Below are 12571 nucleotides of genomic sequence, written 5' to 3'. Positions count from 1 at the left end.
TTTCATTCTAAGCCATAGTATTTCAAATATTTTTGCTACAAAATAAATGAAATGAACTGCAGCAATATAGGTGGAATCTAAGTAACTACTTTTAAACTAATAATTTTCTAAATATTTATTCCTATCATGGGAATTACGCAAAAGATCTAGGCATTTTGACAGTGGAGCCATATTTTTCTAGGGAAAGCAAATAGTGTTAGGAAAAAAACAGCTGATCTCTTCTGTCAATACCCATCATCCAAAAAGACCCCACTTCTTAGAAAGTGGTATAAAGTATCCTAAAGACTCCTTTCCACAAGGATCTTTTTAAAAAAGTCTACTTAATGGCCTACATCATAATTAAATGAAATCAGACTAAGCTCTGAGGCTACTGAATGGTTCAGAAAAAAAAAAACACACACACACACACAAGAATTTCTAAATAGCATTCAACTTTGGAAGATACTGTAACAACCTAAATTTATTAAGTAATATCTAAAAGACAATAATGAGTATCTTATTTTAAAACCACACACGGGAAAACATGGGCATCACTTAAATATATTATAAGAAAATAGATGAGTATTGGTCTATTGCTCATTGAGACATACTAATTAATTTCCAATTTGTCTGGGTAGTTTTCCCCCTCATCACCCTAATGAAACAGCATATTGCAATGTTGCATAAAAGATGTTTGTTTTTACTGCATATCTTATAGAACCATATTAAAAATGTATAAACAGACAGACTGCACATACCCACAGATACAAGGAAAAGAACACCTAAGGGATGTTAATCCTTTGAGAAAACAACTCACACTCATATCTGCGGGTCTTTTTTCCCTCATAAGTAGCTGCAGGAGAAGTGATTTATATTCTTTTGGTATTTAGTAAGGAAACACTAATGCTTCCCAGTTCTTTATTTTAGGGTGACGTATTATTTTTGGGGAGAAACATATTTAAATTTTAATTAGTTCTGTTTAGTCCTTATCCACCACCACCCTTTTCTTTTTTTGGGCCACTGGCTACGACCAAAATAAAAAATTATTATTACATAAATAAAACTGCTCACCTCTGGGCTAAGGCCATTATCTCAAACCACTCTGGGGCTACCAGAACCTACAGTTTCTGAAGTTTAAAGCAGAAGCAACCTACAGTTTCTGAAGTTTAAAGCAGAAGTTGGGAAGAATCTAGGTTGTACCCATTCATAAACTGGTTTAAATAATTAACAAAAAACAAAAGCTGGGCATCAATTTCTTCCACCTAAAACTAGTAAATAAATGCAAGAATTTAACTGTCTAGAACAAACCAATTATAAGGTAAACAGCCTTAGTTGATGAAGGAAAATTCTACAAAGATTTTCAACTAATTAATGGAAAGGGATATGTGAATGGGGAGGAGGAAGGCAACATTTGCAACCCCCATATAGAATAAATTAAGGCAGCAATCACTGGTAGATTCTCAAACCATTAGATCAATATAATGAAGGATCATAACACCTAAACTACAATCTATTTTAAAACATGACTAAAAGTGGGATAACCAGATGTTTTATGCTTCCAATAGACATACAACATGAAACAAGAACACCTATGAAGTATTCCTATGAATATCCTTGAGAAATAGAAATAACAGAATCTAAATTTAATCAAGCTTTTGGAGTTAACTTCTGGTTCACATGGAAACAAGTTAAGATGACACTACAAAAAAGAGCCACACCAATCCAGACTGTAGGACTTTCTCAAAATAATTAGGTTTCCTCATTAAGTCAATGGATCTGAGGGTGGGCATGAAGGGAGAGTACTACTACAGATTACCAGGGTCTTAAGAGAAATAACCAGATGTCATGTATGGCCCCTGAGAGGATATTCTGAACAAAGCAACTCTTAAAATACATTTTTTGAGAAAACCGGGGAAATTTGAAGATGGATTGAGTACTCAATGACATTAAGAAGTCACTGTCAAATTTGATGGGTGTGATAATCATATTATGGTTTGGTAAGAAAATGTCATTATTTTAAAGATATTATGGTAATGTTTGAGATGGCATGACATGATGTCAAGGATTTGCTTCAAAATACAATAGAAAAAATGATGAACAGATAAAACAAGTGTGGAAACTATTGAATCAAGATGATGGGAATGTAGGATTCACTATACTGGTATATGATGACTGAAATCTTTGATAGTAAAAAGTTTTTAAAACCTACCATATGAATAACCCATTCGAAAATAACAAAAGCTTTCAGAAATTACTTAAAAATAATTTTAAAAGAATATTTTAAAGTTTACTTGTTGATTTTATGCATCACAAACAGGAAAAAAACCTCAATTTAACAGCTAGACAACATTCTAGCAGAAAAATGCCAAAATATATTTATTTGGCATGAATAAACAAAGTATTAAAATACTGTTCAATAGCTATAAAGAATTTTTTTTGAGAATTCTGTTAACTTTGCTAAAAAGCTAAATTTAGCATCTAAAAATTACTAACTTTTCTCTGTATTTATCAACTCCACTACACAGTAAAACCATCTTGGGATCTTGAAAAACCACAAACTACTGGGACACACTCCTCATTATTTTCAGTGTAAGGGTAGGGCTTGGTGATTTCGACATGCAGAAAAATTTGAGAGACACTGTCCTACAGAACTACAGATTTACCTTTATGAACAAATGTTTGTTAGATCGGTCCTCAATTATCAATTATTTTGACATCAACAGATTTCCTATAAAAAGTTTTGTATTGCCTTTTATTAAGGCCATATGAAGAAATGGATGACAATTACTTTATTCAACTCAAAACGCATGGAAAGCTCTAAAGTACTTTGTACACAGTACCTTCCCTAAATTTTTAAATGTAGACAACATGATCATGAAAAATTACTTCTAGCAATTTTTCTAAAAGTGATCCGCCCCTTAATAAATTAAATACACTTCTTAAACATGATAAAATGATCATAGTAACGACGTCTCAATTTATAATCTCAAGGATTTTTATCACCTTGTTCTTTGAAGTAGAATACGTGAATAACTAATAGTCTGCTGGACTTGTGATTATGTATTTAGATGTCAGATTTCTAATTATTTACAAAGCACTAGGTCTCCCTTCTTGAAAGAAGTACATTTTCTGAGACACTGAGACACTGTAAGCCCTAGCACTAAAAGAAAAAGAGAAGCCAAGTATAACTGCTAGTCTTAATAAACCATTATGTAAAATAAACCAATTAAAATGTATAATATTGATTCCAAATTCAGCCAAATCCTTAGATATAAAATTATACGAGGTAAAGTGAATTCCCTAAATATTTGCAGAAAATATTTAGTACTTGTGTTCTTACAGAATCTTCGAAATAAAGGGTCATCTATCAATTATTTCATTTTGAACAAGTACTGCTTGAGGAAGTCTCAGCAGGAAATGGATCAATACCATCAATACCAGTTTGTTGTATGTTGAAGTCACCTGACATTAAATATCATTGCAGGCAAATAAACATAGAAAAGATTTAGTTACCATTCCAGAGGGCATGACCTTACTAAAGTAATATTGGATGTTGCTATAAAGGGTGCCTGAAAGCTACTATAAAAGGCAAAATAGTAAGTGGCTCCTTATAAAGATGACAATATCCACCAATGTGGGGGAAAAAATTAACTTCATGTCCGATAAATAGATATCTTTGGACTGAGATAAATTTAAAAATAATTTTTCTATAAACTGGCTAGTGTAAAATACTGTGTGAATCAAGTTGAAGACTCAGCTTATATGAAATATGGATAACCTTAAAACACATTTTACATGTACATCCCAATAGAAAGAAACCAATTCAGAGACTTCTGTCTAGTAAGCATTTAAAAATTACAAGCTAGCTCATAATAAAAAATTAAAATAACCTGACACATTCTTATCAAATTAATATCCAGTAAATCAAAAAAATAATACTCAATTTAAAAAAAGTGGAACAGCCAGCCTCATGTACCATTCATATTAGTTTAATATCACCTTTCTAGAAAGAAATTTGCAGTAAGAATCAGGAGTCTTTAACACTTTTTTTGATTTAGTAATTCTAGCTCTAGGCATCTAGTTTAAGGGAATAATTTGAAAGACAAAAAGTTATGTACAGGGTATCTGTCACATGCCATATATACTAATAAAAAGTATAGAAGAAGATTCAATGTCCAACAAAGGTACTTTCAAAAATATTAAAATTAGTTTTCAAAAAAATTCTTACAAAATAACAATTAGAACATATCACAAAACTGCAGTGTGATTTTAATTTTGTACAAAAATACATATTTACATAGAAAATAAGAGCAAAAATATTAACAGTGGTTACCTCTTGTAAATGATCAAAACTATCAGAGTCCATTCCATTATCTGATTTTTGAATCTTGTAACTCCCCTAACATTCAAAAAATACCTGGGGATACTTAAACAAAACCCAGTTATAACAAAATGCAAAACCACTGAAATAGATAAACGATGAAATCATTTAGTAAAAGGTGAATTCACGTATTTCCACTACAAAACATTTCCTTTTTCCTTATCAAGCACGAGTGCAGAAACAAAGATATATTAAAATAGTCAAAACAGAGCGAAAGAGATGACACTAGCCACATTTATTAAGGAGTGAACTTTACTCATATGCTTTTAGTGCAAAAATACACAATACCTGAAAAATGGATAATGAAAGTACAGAGGAAGACACAAGTTAATTATGCTAGTGCTTCATATTTTTTATGAGAAAAATGTTTTACTATTACTTAAAAAAAAAATTTCATCAGGGCTATGAGGTTACAAGGAAAACAGTGATGAACTCCCTAGAAGAATCTTCATGACTTCTAACCTGTATTCCATCCAGAATCCAAACACAGAGGCACATCTAACTATACCCAAATGAGCACACACACAAACTCCTTAAGAGTCCAAGCAACTGATTGTTATGGTCCTATGCTTGTCACTAGCTGGAATTTCTTGGTATTTTACCCTTAAATTGTTCAACGAGTTCCATGTGAATTTTTAAACTTCTCAAAAAAGAGACGTCATCTGCTTTTGTTATTTTAAGGATTAAATAATGTGACTGTACAGTGCGCCTAGTAGAATGCCTAGGACCTAGAAGCTACTCGATAAATGTTGATGTTTTCTCTTCTGTAAAAATCATATCATTTCTATCAGTAAAGAATTGGAAGAATCTACAGTAAGGACTATAATCAAAGATCATGTATCACTCATTGTCTCACTCTTGCCTTTACCTTTAAAATGGTACATTACGAAATAATCAATTTAAGAAGCCAAGTTAAGGGAGTAAAGGCTTAAAGTAGGCCCACACTGTGATAGAGATTCTGTCAGAAAAAAATATTACCAACCTTAAGACTCTGTTAAAGTCATGATAGACAGTTAGGGCTTGTGCTAGATGTGTTAGAACATTAGAATAAAGGGTCAGTTTGGTCTGAAGTCACCAGAATTAATTTCAAATGTCAACTGCTTCTCTTGTGCATTAGGGTGTCTCTGTTCACAGATGTATCACTTATACTGCACTTTCAATGGAAAACACCATTGTTACATATCCACAATAAATATAAATCTATTTATAAGAATTACTTCATTATAATATGCTTTTTCTGACTGAGGGACACAAACTAAACTGTAAGAGCTAGTTTTTAACTCCTCAATCTTGGGTTCCATATGGACACACTCTGATTTAAAGAAAATCTTACAAATATCAAATGTCAAGAATTTCTGAAACACAGCAAATAAAACTAAAATTTCATCCTAAGTTATAAATCACTCATTTTACTTACAAAGTAACATTTTCCCTTATTCTTCATTCCCTATTATCTTCATCTTTACTCCATCAACTAGTTGTTGCAAATTTTTGCGTTTTTTTTTATGGGAGGTGACTCAAATCCATTGTAGAACAAGGTGAAATATAAATGATTGAGACAAAATGTGAATACCAGAATAAATTTTCATAGCGAATTCTTCGTTTAAATTGTTTTTTAAGAGACAGATTATAATATCATTGAAAAAACCCATATGACTAATCCCATTACATGTTTCACCTGTTCACTTTTCACCATTTCTGTGCAGTGCTAAATTAAAGCAATCAGAATTGCTAAAGACTAAAGAATATGCACAAAGACTCTAGACATAGACCAAGACAGTGTGTAATCAAGTTTAACGTGTAAATAACTCAACAGTATTTCTTTATTAGAGCTCTTCTTTTATTTTGACAGAGAAACTGAGGATGATGAAAGGAATATAGCTGATAGAACTGTAATTAACACTTTAAGCTTTTCTCCCAACAGCATTCATATACATCATAAAAAAAAAATAATAACCTAACACAATTTCTTAAATTCCAAAATGGAGGATTTATTATACTTACTGTAGTTTTAATAGGCACTTTCCCATTTGGCAAAATGGGAGAAAAGTGGTATAGACAATAAAAATCATACCTAAGAGAGAGGTCTCCTTGGCAAATGCTGCAGCAATAGCTGGGTCCAATGCAGGTTGTCCATCCCCAGATGGAAGATCAGGTCGAGTATAATCCCTACTTTTATCATTGTTGTATTTTACATTCAAATTCACAAGTTTGGAAAAATCAATCCTTAGTGTACAGCAAGCATTATAAATATTCTGACCATCTAGGGCCTGTAAAAGTGAATAAAGTATATCAGCAGTCTTAAGGAATGAAAATTAGCAAGAAATAGGATTTCGACAATAAAACCCAATATTGAAGACCTGCACATAAAAGCCACCAGGAAAGGGACCAAGTATCATGCATCATTCTTCGTTATCCCAGCTGTACATTATTTGTTTCCACAAATACTATCTTCTTTAAATAGAAAGTGCTACTTAAATCTAAAATACAACCAGTTGAACACATTTGCTAATGCTTTTAATTCAAAATATCTGCAAATAATTTAAAAAAATAAACAAGGATGACAGTCCTGTCAAAGTCATACCATAATAGTCTGCATAATACTTTAATTTTATTATACACATTTTTTGCTGGATGGCAGTACTTAGAAGAATTGTTAGAATTTTGTAAGGTAACTTTTGTTTGATGACACATTTTATGAAGTGCCTCAAGCCAAGTAAGTATCACTATACGGCATAATAGCAAGTCCCATAAAACGGGGCAAAAACTATTATTTCCGTAACTTGAGGTGTTCAACCTGAATCAAAATAACTTGAATTAGAAAATCCAACATCATCCCAGGAAAGCTCTGGAATAGAAGAGTACAGGCTCTAGAGCTGAAAGTCTACATTCAATTACGTCATACTGAGCAAGTTACTTAACCTCTCTGAGTATCAGGATCTTTCTTAATCTGGAAAACAAAGATGGTAATGGCTGCCATGATCCTCACAGGTTACTTTGAGGATTAAACAAAAGATCACATATGTGTAAGTATAATGTGAGTTATAAAAGACCATGCTGCTGTTATGATTATTATGGTTTTTTTTTCCTGCTCCTATATAATCACAATTGCTACTCCAGCTGGATGTAAGCCTAGAAGAAACTAAAGAACAAGGGAATATATTAATTTTTCATTAGAAGAATAAACATTTACTGTATAAAACAATAGTTCAGAAATGAAGAATGTTTAGCTAAATCATCATGAAAATGAAACAAGTTCTTCTGATAATAGATCAATAGAGTAAGCCTGATGTTTACATAGACCAAGATCCATTATATGTATACATCTAGAACTATAGTACTTTAGTAATAGACCAGCATTTTTTTTTTTTTTTTTTTTTTTTTTTTTTTTGCAGACTTTTGAAGACTGGACTGAAATATATATGAACCTTGGGACAAATTCAAGAGATTGTTGAATTTTTCCAACACTCACTAATGCTCCACTCTTAATCTGTTTTTTTATATAGGCTTCATTGTCTTAATAAGCATAAAAGTGTAGCAACTGAGGGGCGCCTGGGTGACTCAGTCCATTGAGTGCCTGACTTCAGCTCAGGTCATGATCTCATAGTTCATGAGTTCAAGCCCCATGTTGGGCTCTGTGCTGACAGCTCAGAGCTTGGAGCCTGCTTCAAATTCTGTGTCTCTCGCTCTCTCCCTGCCCCTCCCCTGCTCACACTCTGTCTTCCTCAAAAATAAATAAACATTAAAATGTGGCAACTGAACTACAAAGTTTAGAACCAATTCATTTTGTAGTATACTGAGATATACAAGGATGACTGCAAAACAGGAAGAGATCTGTAGCACAGCAGGTGATGTTCCCCGCAAGTGCTAGGAGAGTTGTGACACAGTATGAAAGTTCTAATACCTACAATGTGCTATACACCGTGCTATGTTCTAGGAATATATGTTCTAGGAACAAAGCAGAAGAGCCACCCACTCTTATAGAACTTATAGGAAAACAAAATATAGACATCTCACAAGTAATTACAAATTTGATGTGTGGTAGTGAGAATAAAGGAAGGGATGTGATGTAGCTGGAAGTTTACGGAAGACTTCTCAGAGACTTCTAAACCTGAAAGAGGAAGACAGGTAGAGGTGGACATAAAAAGACAAAGAGAAAGCAGTAGAAGGAAATGAAACATCAGGTTCTAAGCCTGAGAAATCAGAGAAAATACAGCATATGCAAGCTATTTTACAAAGTCCAATATAGTTGGGGTGCCTGGGTGGCTCAGTTACTTGAGTGTCCAACTCTTGATTTCAGCTTGGGTCATGATCCCAGGGTTGTGCAAATGAGTCCCGTGTTGAGCTCTGTGCTGAGCATGGAGCCTGCTTAGGATTCTCTGTCTCCTCCTCCTCCTTCTCCTCCTCCTCCTCCTCTGTCCCACTCCCCCACCTACGCACTCTAAAATAAATAAAAGGAAAAACTTTAAAAAAATTCCAATTTAGTTAAAAGAGGAGAGATGAGATTGGAAAGACAAACACTGAGGATTGCTTTAAAGTTCTGTAAGCCATGTTAAGGGCTGAGAAGTTTATACTAAGGACAAAAGCCAGTCACTGAAGGGCACTGAGAATGGAAGTAATAGGACTTTATGTTGAATCATCCTTAGTGCTCGGGAGAAAAATAAGTGTAGGGGAAGAACTCAAAGTGGTGAGGTGAGTCAGAGGCCTTCTGGGATTCTTGGACTAGCTGTCCAAATCACTCTGCATGAAAAGGAGTGTGTCAGAATCTGTATTAACAGCGCACTAAACACACTACTAGAAGTATGCTGACTTGTATTTTAGCAAACACTCCTGGTACCATCAGAGACCAGCACTTTGAATAACACCTGGTTTAGACGAGGGTGGTGTGCAAGAGAGCTGGGAGACAAAAGGATAGATTCAACAGAAATTTAGGATGAGAATAAGATTTGGTGGTAGGATGAAAGGAAGAGGAATAAAAGACATGTTTTCTGGCTTGTTACTGACATGGAATTCGAACCCTGAGCTTTTTACTGACACAGGTGAGGAAGGGTTTGGTTTTTTTTGGGGGGGGGGGGAAGAAAGGCTGAGTGGGTAGGTGACAGGAGCTGAACTGATCACACTAAGTCTGAAGGTGCTTAATGGTCCACTAAGTTCCTAGTCTGGGTCTCTCAGAAGAGATCTGAGCTAGAAAGAGCCACGTGGGCAAGTCAGAGTCATGAAGGTATAATTGAGCTATGGGAACAGGTGAAGTCCCCCAGGCAGAAAGAAGGGAAAGGGTATGATGAGACAAAGAGAGGTGGAACATATCTAGGCAAGAAGTGTTGAGACCAGAAGAGAAGATTTTAAGAAAGAGAATGGCTCACGCTGTATCAAAGGTACCTAAAGGGTAAAGACTGAATAAGGCTGGTGAGATTTACCTACTGTAGTGATCCTGGGGACACTGGGAAGAATAATTTGAGTAAATCGGGGCTGAAACCAAATTATAGTAGGTGAGGAAATAAAAAGGGAAAAAGTATACACAGCAAACAAAGAGAGCTTATTTAGTAGGTCTGGCTATAAATGAAAAGGGAGAAGAAAGGGTGATACATATGTGGAGTTCAGGGTAAATTCACTCAAATGAGAGAAATTTAATGATGCTTGTGACACTGGTGACAAGTAGCCAACACAGAGAAAAATGTAAGAGAAAGAGGGGATGAACGATAGTGCAAAGTCTCTTGAAGGGGAGAAGAAGACAGGATCTGGTGTTTACTTGTCCTAAAGTTATCTATGCCTTTTATTAGAAGAGAACGATAGGTGTGGTATAAGTGGATTTTGTGAGAAAAGCTGATGGGAGTTTCCATCTGATACTTTCTATTTTTTCTGAGAAATAGTAGGCAAGCTCATAAGGAGGAGTGAAGAGAGTTGGTAGACTAATTTTCTGATACAGTCTTTGTGAAAAATGGGACAGCATGCTGGAGAAATGTGGTGACATTTGTCAAGCAGAATAGAGGGCCTATTTGTAATTAATGCTGATAAACTTCAACTGGTATCAACTGCTAGATTACAGGATATTCTCTAGGTACACCCAACAGTCTGGATACAGGCATGAAGAAAGATTACTAGAGTCATCAAAAGTATATGTTTTAACAAGGAATCTGGATTACAAGATAATGGGGCAAGCAAGTTCGGGAAACGACCTCTTTTTTCCTTCTCTAATAAGTGAAACAATGTTCAGTTCAGATACCAGAATAGTTAAATAATGAATATTAAATAATTACTTAATAACTCCCTCGGAATTACAACTGTAGATCTTTGTAGAGAAGACATGATTGAGTGTAACCCTCACAAATACTTGATGCTTATTATCCTACACAGACGACTGGTTAAATTTAAACCTCAAATATCTGATAACATAATTAAAGTAGAATCTTTTGTTCTCATTACTATAAATTACCTCAGACAAAACACATAAACTACTTTCCCCATTGGATTATACCCCAAATGCAGTGTAATTTCAAATTAAATTCCATTCCATTGCCTTCTACCAAATACTCTCCCCTCTCCATCAGAAAGGATGACAAAAAATATTCCACATTAAGAAAAACATGCACTATATTTAAATATTTGGAAGTTGTGAGAAGTGCCATAAACATCCTGGCTTCTAGACCGTCTGCTACTGATCAAACCTCATACCACATGGATTTTGGTTACTCTTTAAATATAAAATATCTCCAAAGTTAGAGGTCAGGGACATGTAAAGAGAAATCAATATTTTTGGAAAAAAGAATCCCAAGTGTTAATGTATGCCTGAAAAGGAAAATATAATAACATTAGATCATGTAACTTAAGAACAAGTGAGTAGCAACATACTGGAGAAAATCAGACTGAAAATATGTCTACCTTACATATAGTGAACATTGTAAGTAATTTACCTCTTTAAATATTAGCATCCCCTTGTAACACAAGAATAATTCCTGTTCTGTTGACTACATATTAGGAAAAAAACGAGATAACAGCACTTGGTAAACATTTCAATTATGCCAATATAAACTGTATAGCAAAAATATCTGAAGCTATTTTTGCTCCCCAAATGACATGCTGAAGTTGGAAACACAATGAAACAATCAAAAATGGTCTGGGTTCAATACAATCTATCTTGATCTAGAGGAAGCACTGAAGTATTACAGACCATAATTATTTGAAAGTATGAGTAAAAGGGAAAAAAAAAGAGGTAAGACAGAAGGTAAAGGAAGAGAAGACAGCTGATGTAATGGTTTAATAATGAATATTTAATCGTTTAACAACAGAATAATAATCACAATGAGATAACACGGCACGAGACGTTAAAGAGCTAGAGCAAAGGTAGATTTAAATACGATACACAAATAGAAGATTAAGGCAGTTGGTAGCAAAGATATGATATGCAGTTTTCAATAGTGGTCATGATATGGGAAGATATTTTACTTCTTTTAGTAGTTTCTTATCCTCCATATATAACAACAAAAAAACGTAAATGATGTGACTAAAAAGCAGATCAGGAATCTATTCAAAAAAGCAGTCTTAAAAAAAAAAGGCTTTAAAGAGAGTATTAAATATACTGTAGTCTTAAATACACTGAGAACTTATCATAATATCTGAACCACATGTGTGATGATTATTTCAGCCCAAGTGTCTTGATAGCTAAATTAATTACTCTGAAACTCCCACTGGAAAACATTCAAAATCTTTACTGGTGTTCATGCACAATATATCCTGCCATATCCTCAGGAGCATAAAACTTTGGACCTAAATCAAAAACGGACAGTAATAGAAATCAATATTATAGATAACTATAAATAGAACTATCCTTAGAAATAAACATTTCTATCACAAATACTAAGCTTTTCTAATTGTACCTAAATGACACCAATTTGTGCCATCTACAATGCTACATGGTACTGCCAAGTTATGTTCATATTAGTAACATCAGCAATATATGTGTTTATGTGTACCCACCATTGAAAAAGATCACTATCTATAAAAAAAAAAAAAAAAAAAAAAAAAAGCAAGCTCCAGACTTACTAGTTTTGCTTGTTGAGCATTTACTGGATCACCATACTGGAGAAGAGCCTGAAACTGGTTATTTTTTGTAAATGTGATGATCTTTAATACAGCACCAAACTTTGAAAATATCTGTTAAAAAATTAAAATCAAAATATTATTTATCTACGGTTATCTTTATTTCTCCAATTT

At 33.8% G+C, this 12571-nt stretch overlaps 1 protein-coding gene across 6 annotated transcripts in view; it reads right to left on the bottom strand.

The window, feature by feature from the left end:
- PTBP2 (polypyrimidine tract binding protein 2) overlaps positions 1–12571 on the bottom strand; it is a 79230-nt gene that overhangs the window by 18888 nt on the left and 47771 nt on the right. For all 6 annotated transcript variants that reach the window (XM_086717637.1, XM_086717639.1, XM_086717640.1 and 3 more), the window contains 2 exons: positions 12401–12511; positions 6435–6630 (listed from right to left, as the gene is read on the bottom strand). In XM_086717637.1, the coding sequence (XP_086573763.1) occupies positions 6435–6630; positions 12401–12511 (307 nt within the window). The remainder of the gene's footprint in view (positions 1–6434; positions 6631–12400; positions 12512–12571) is intronic.

The sequence above is a fragment of the Puma concolor genome, chromosome C1 (genome assembly GCF_028749965.1).
Source record: "Puma concolor isolate L17-30 chromosome C1, mPumCon1.1.hap2, whole genome shotgun sequence".
NCBI classification, from domain to species: domain Eukaryota; kingdom Metazoa; phylum Chordata; class Mammalia; order Carnivora; family Felidae; genus Puma; species Puma concolor.
Note: the sequence above shows the minus strand (reverse complement) of the source record. Positions and strands in the feature narration are given on the sequence as shown.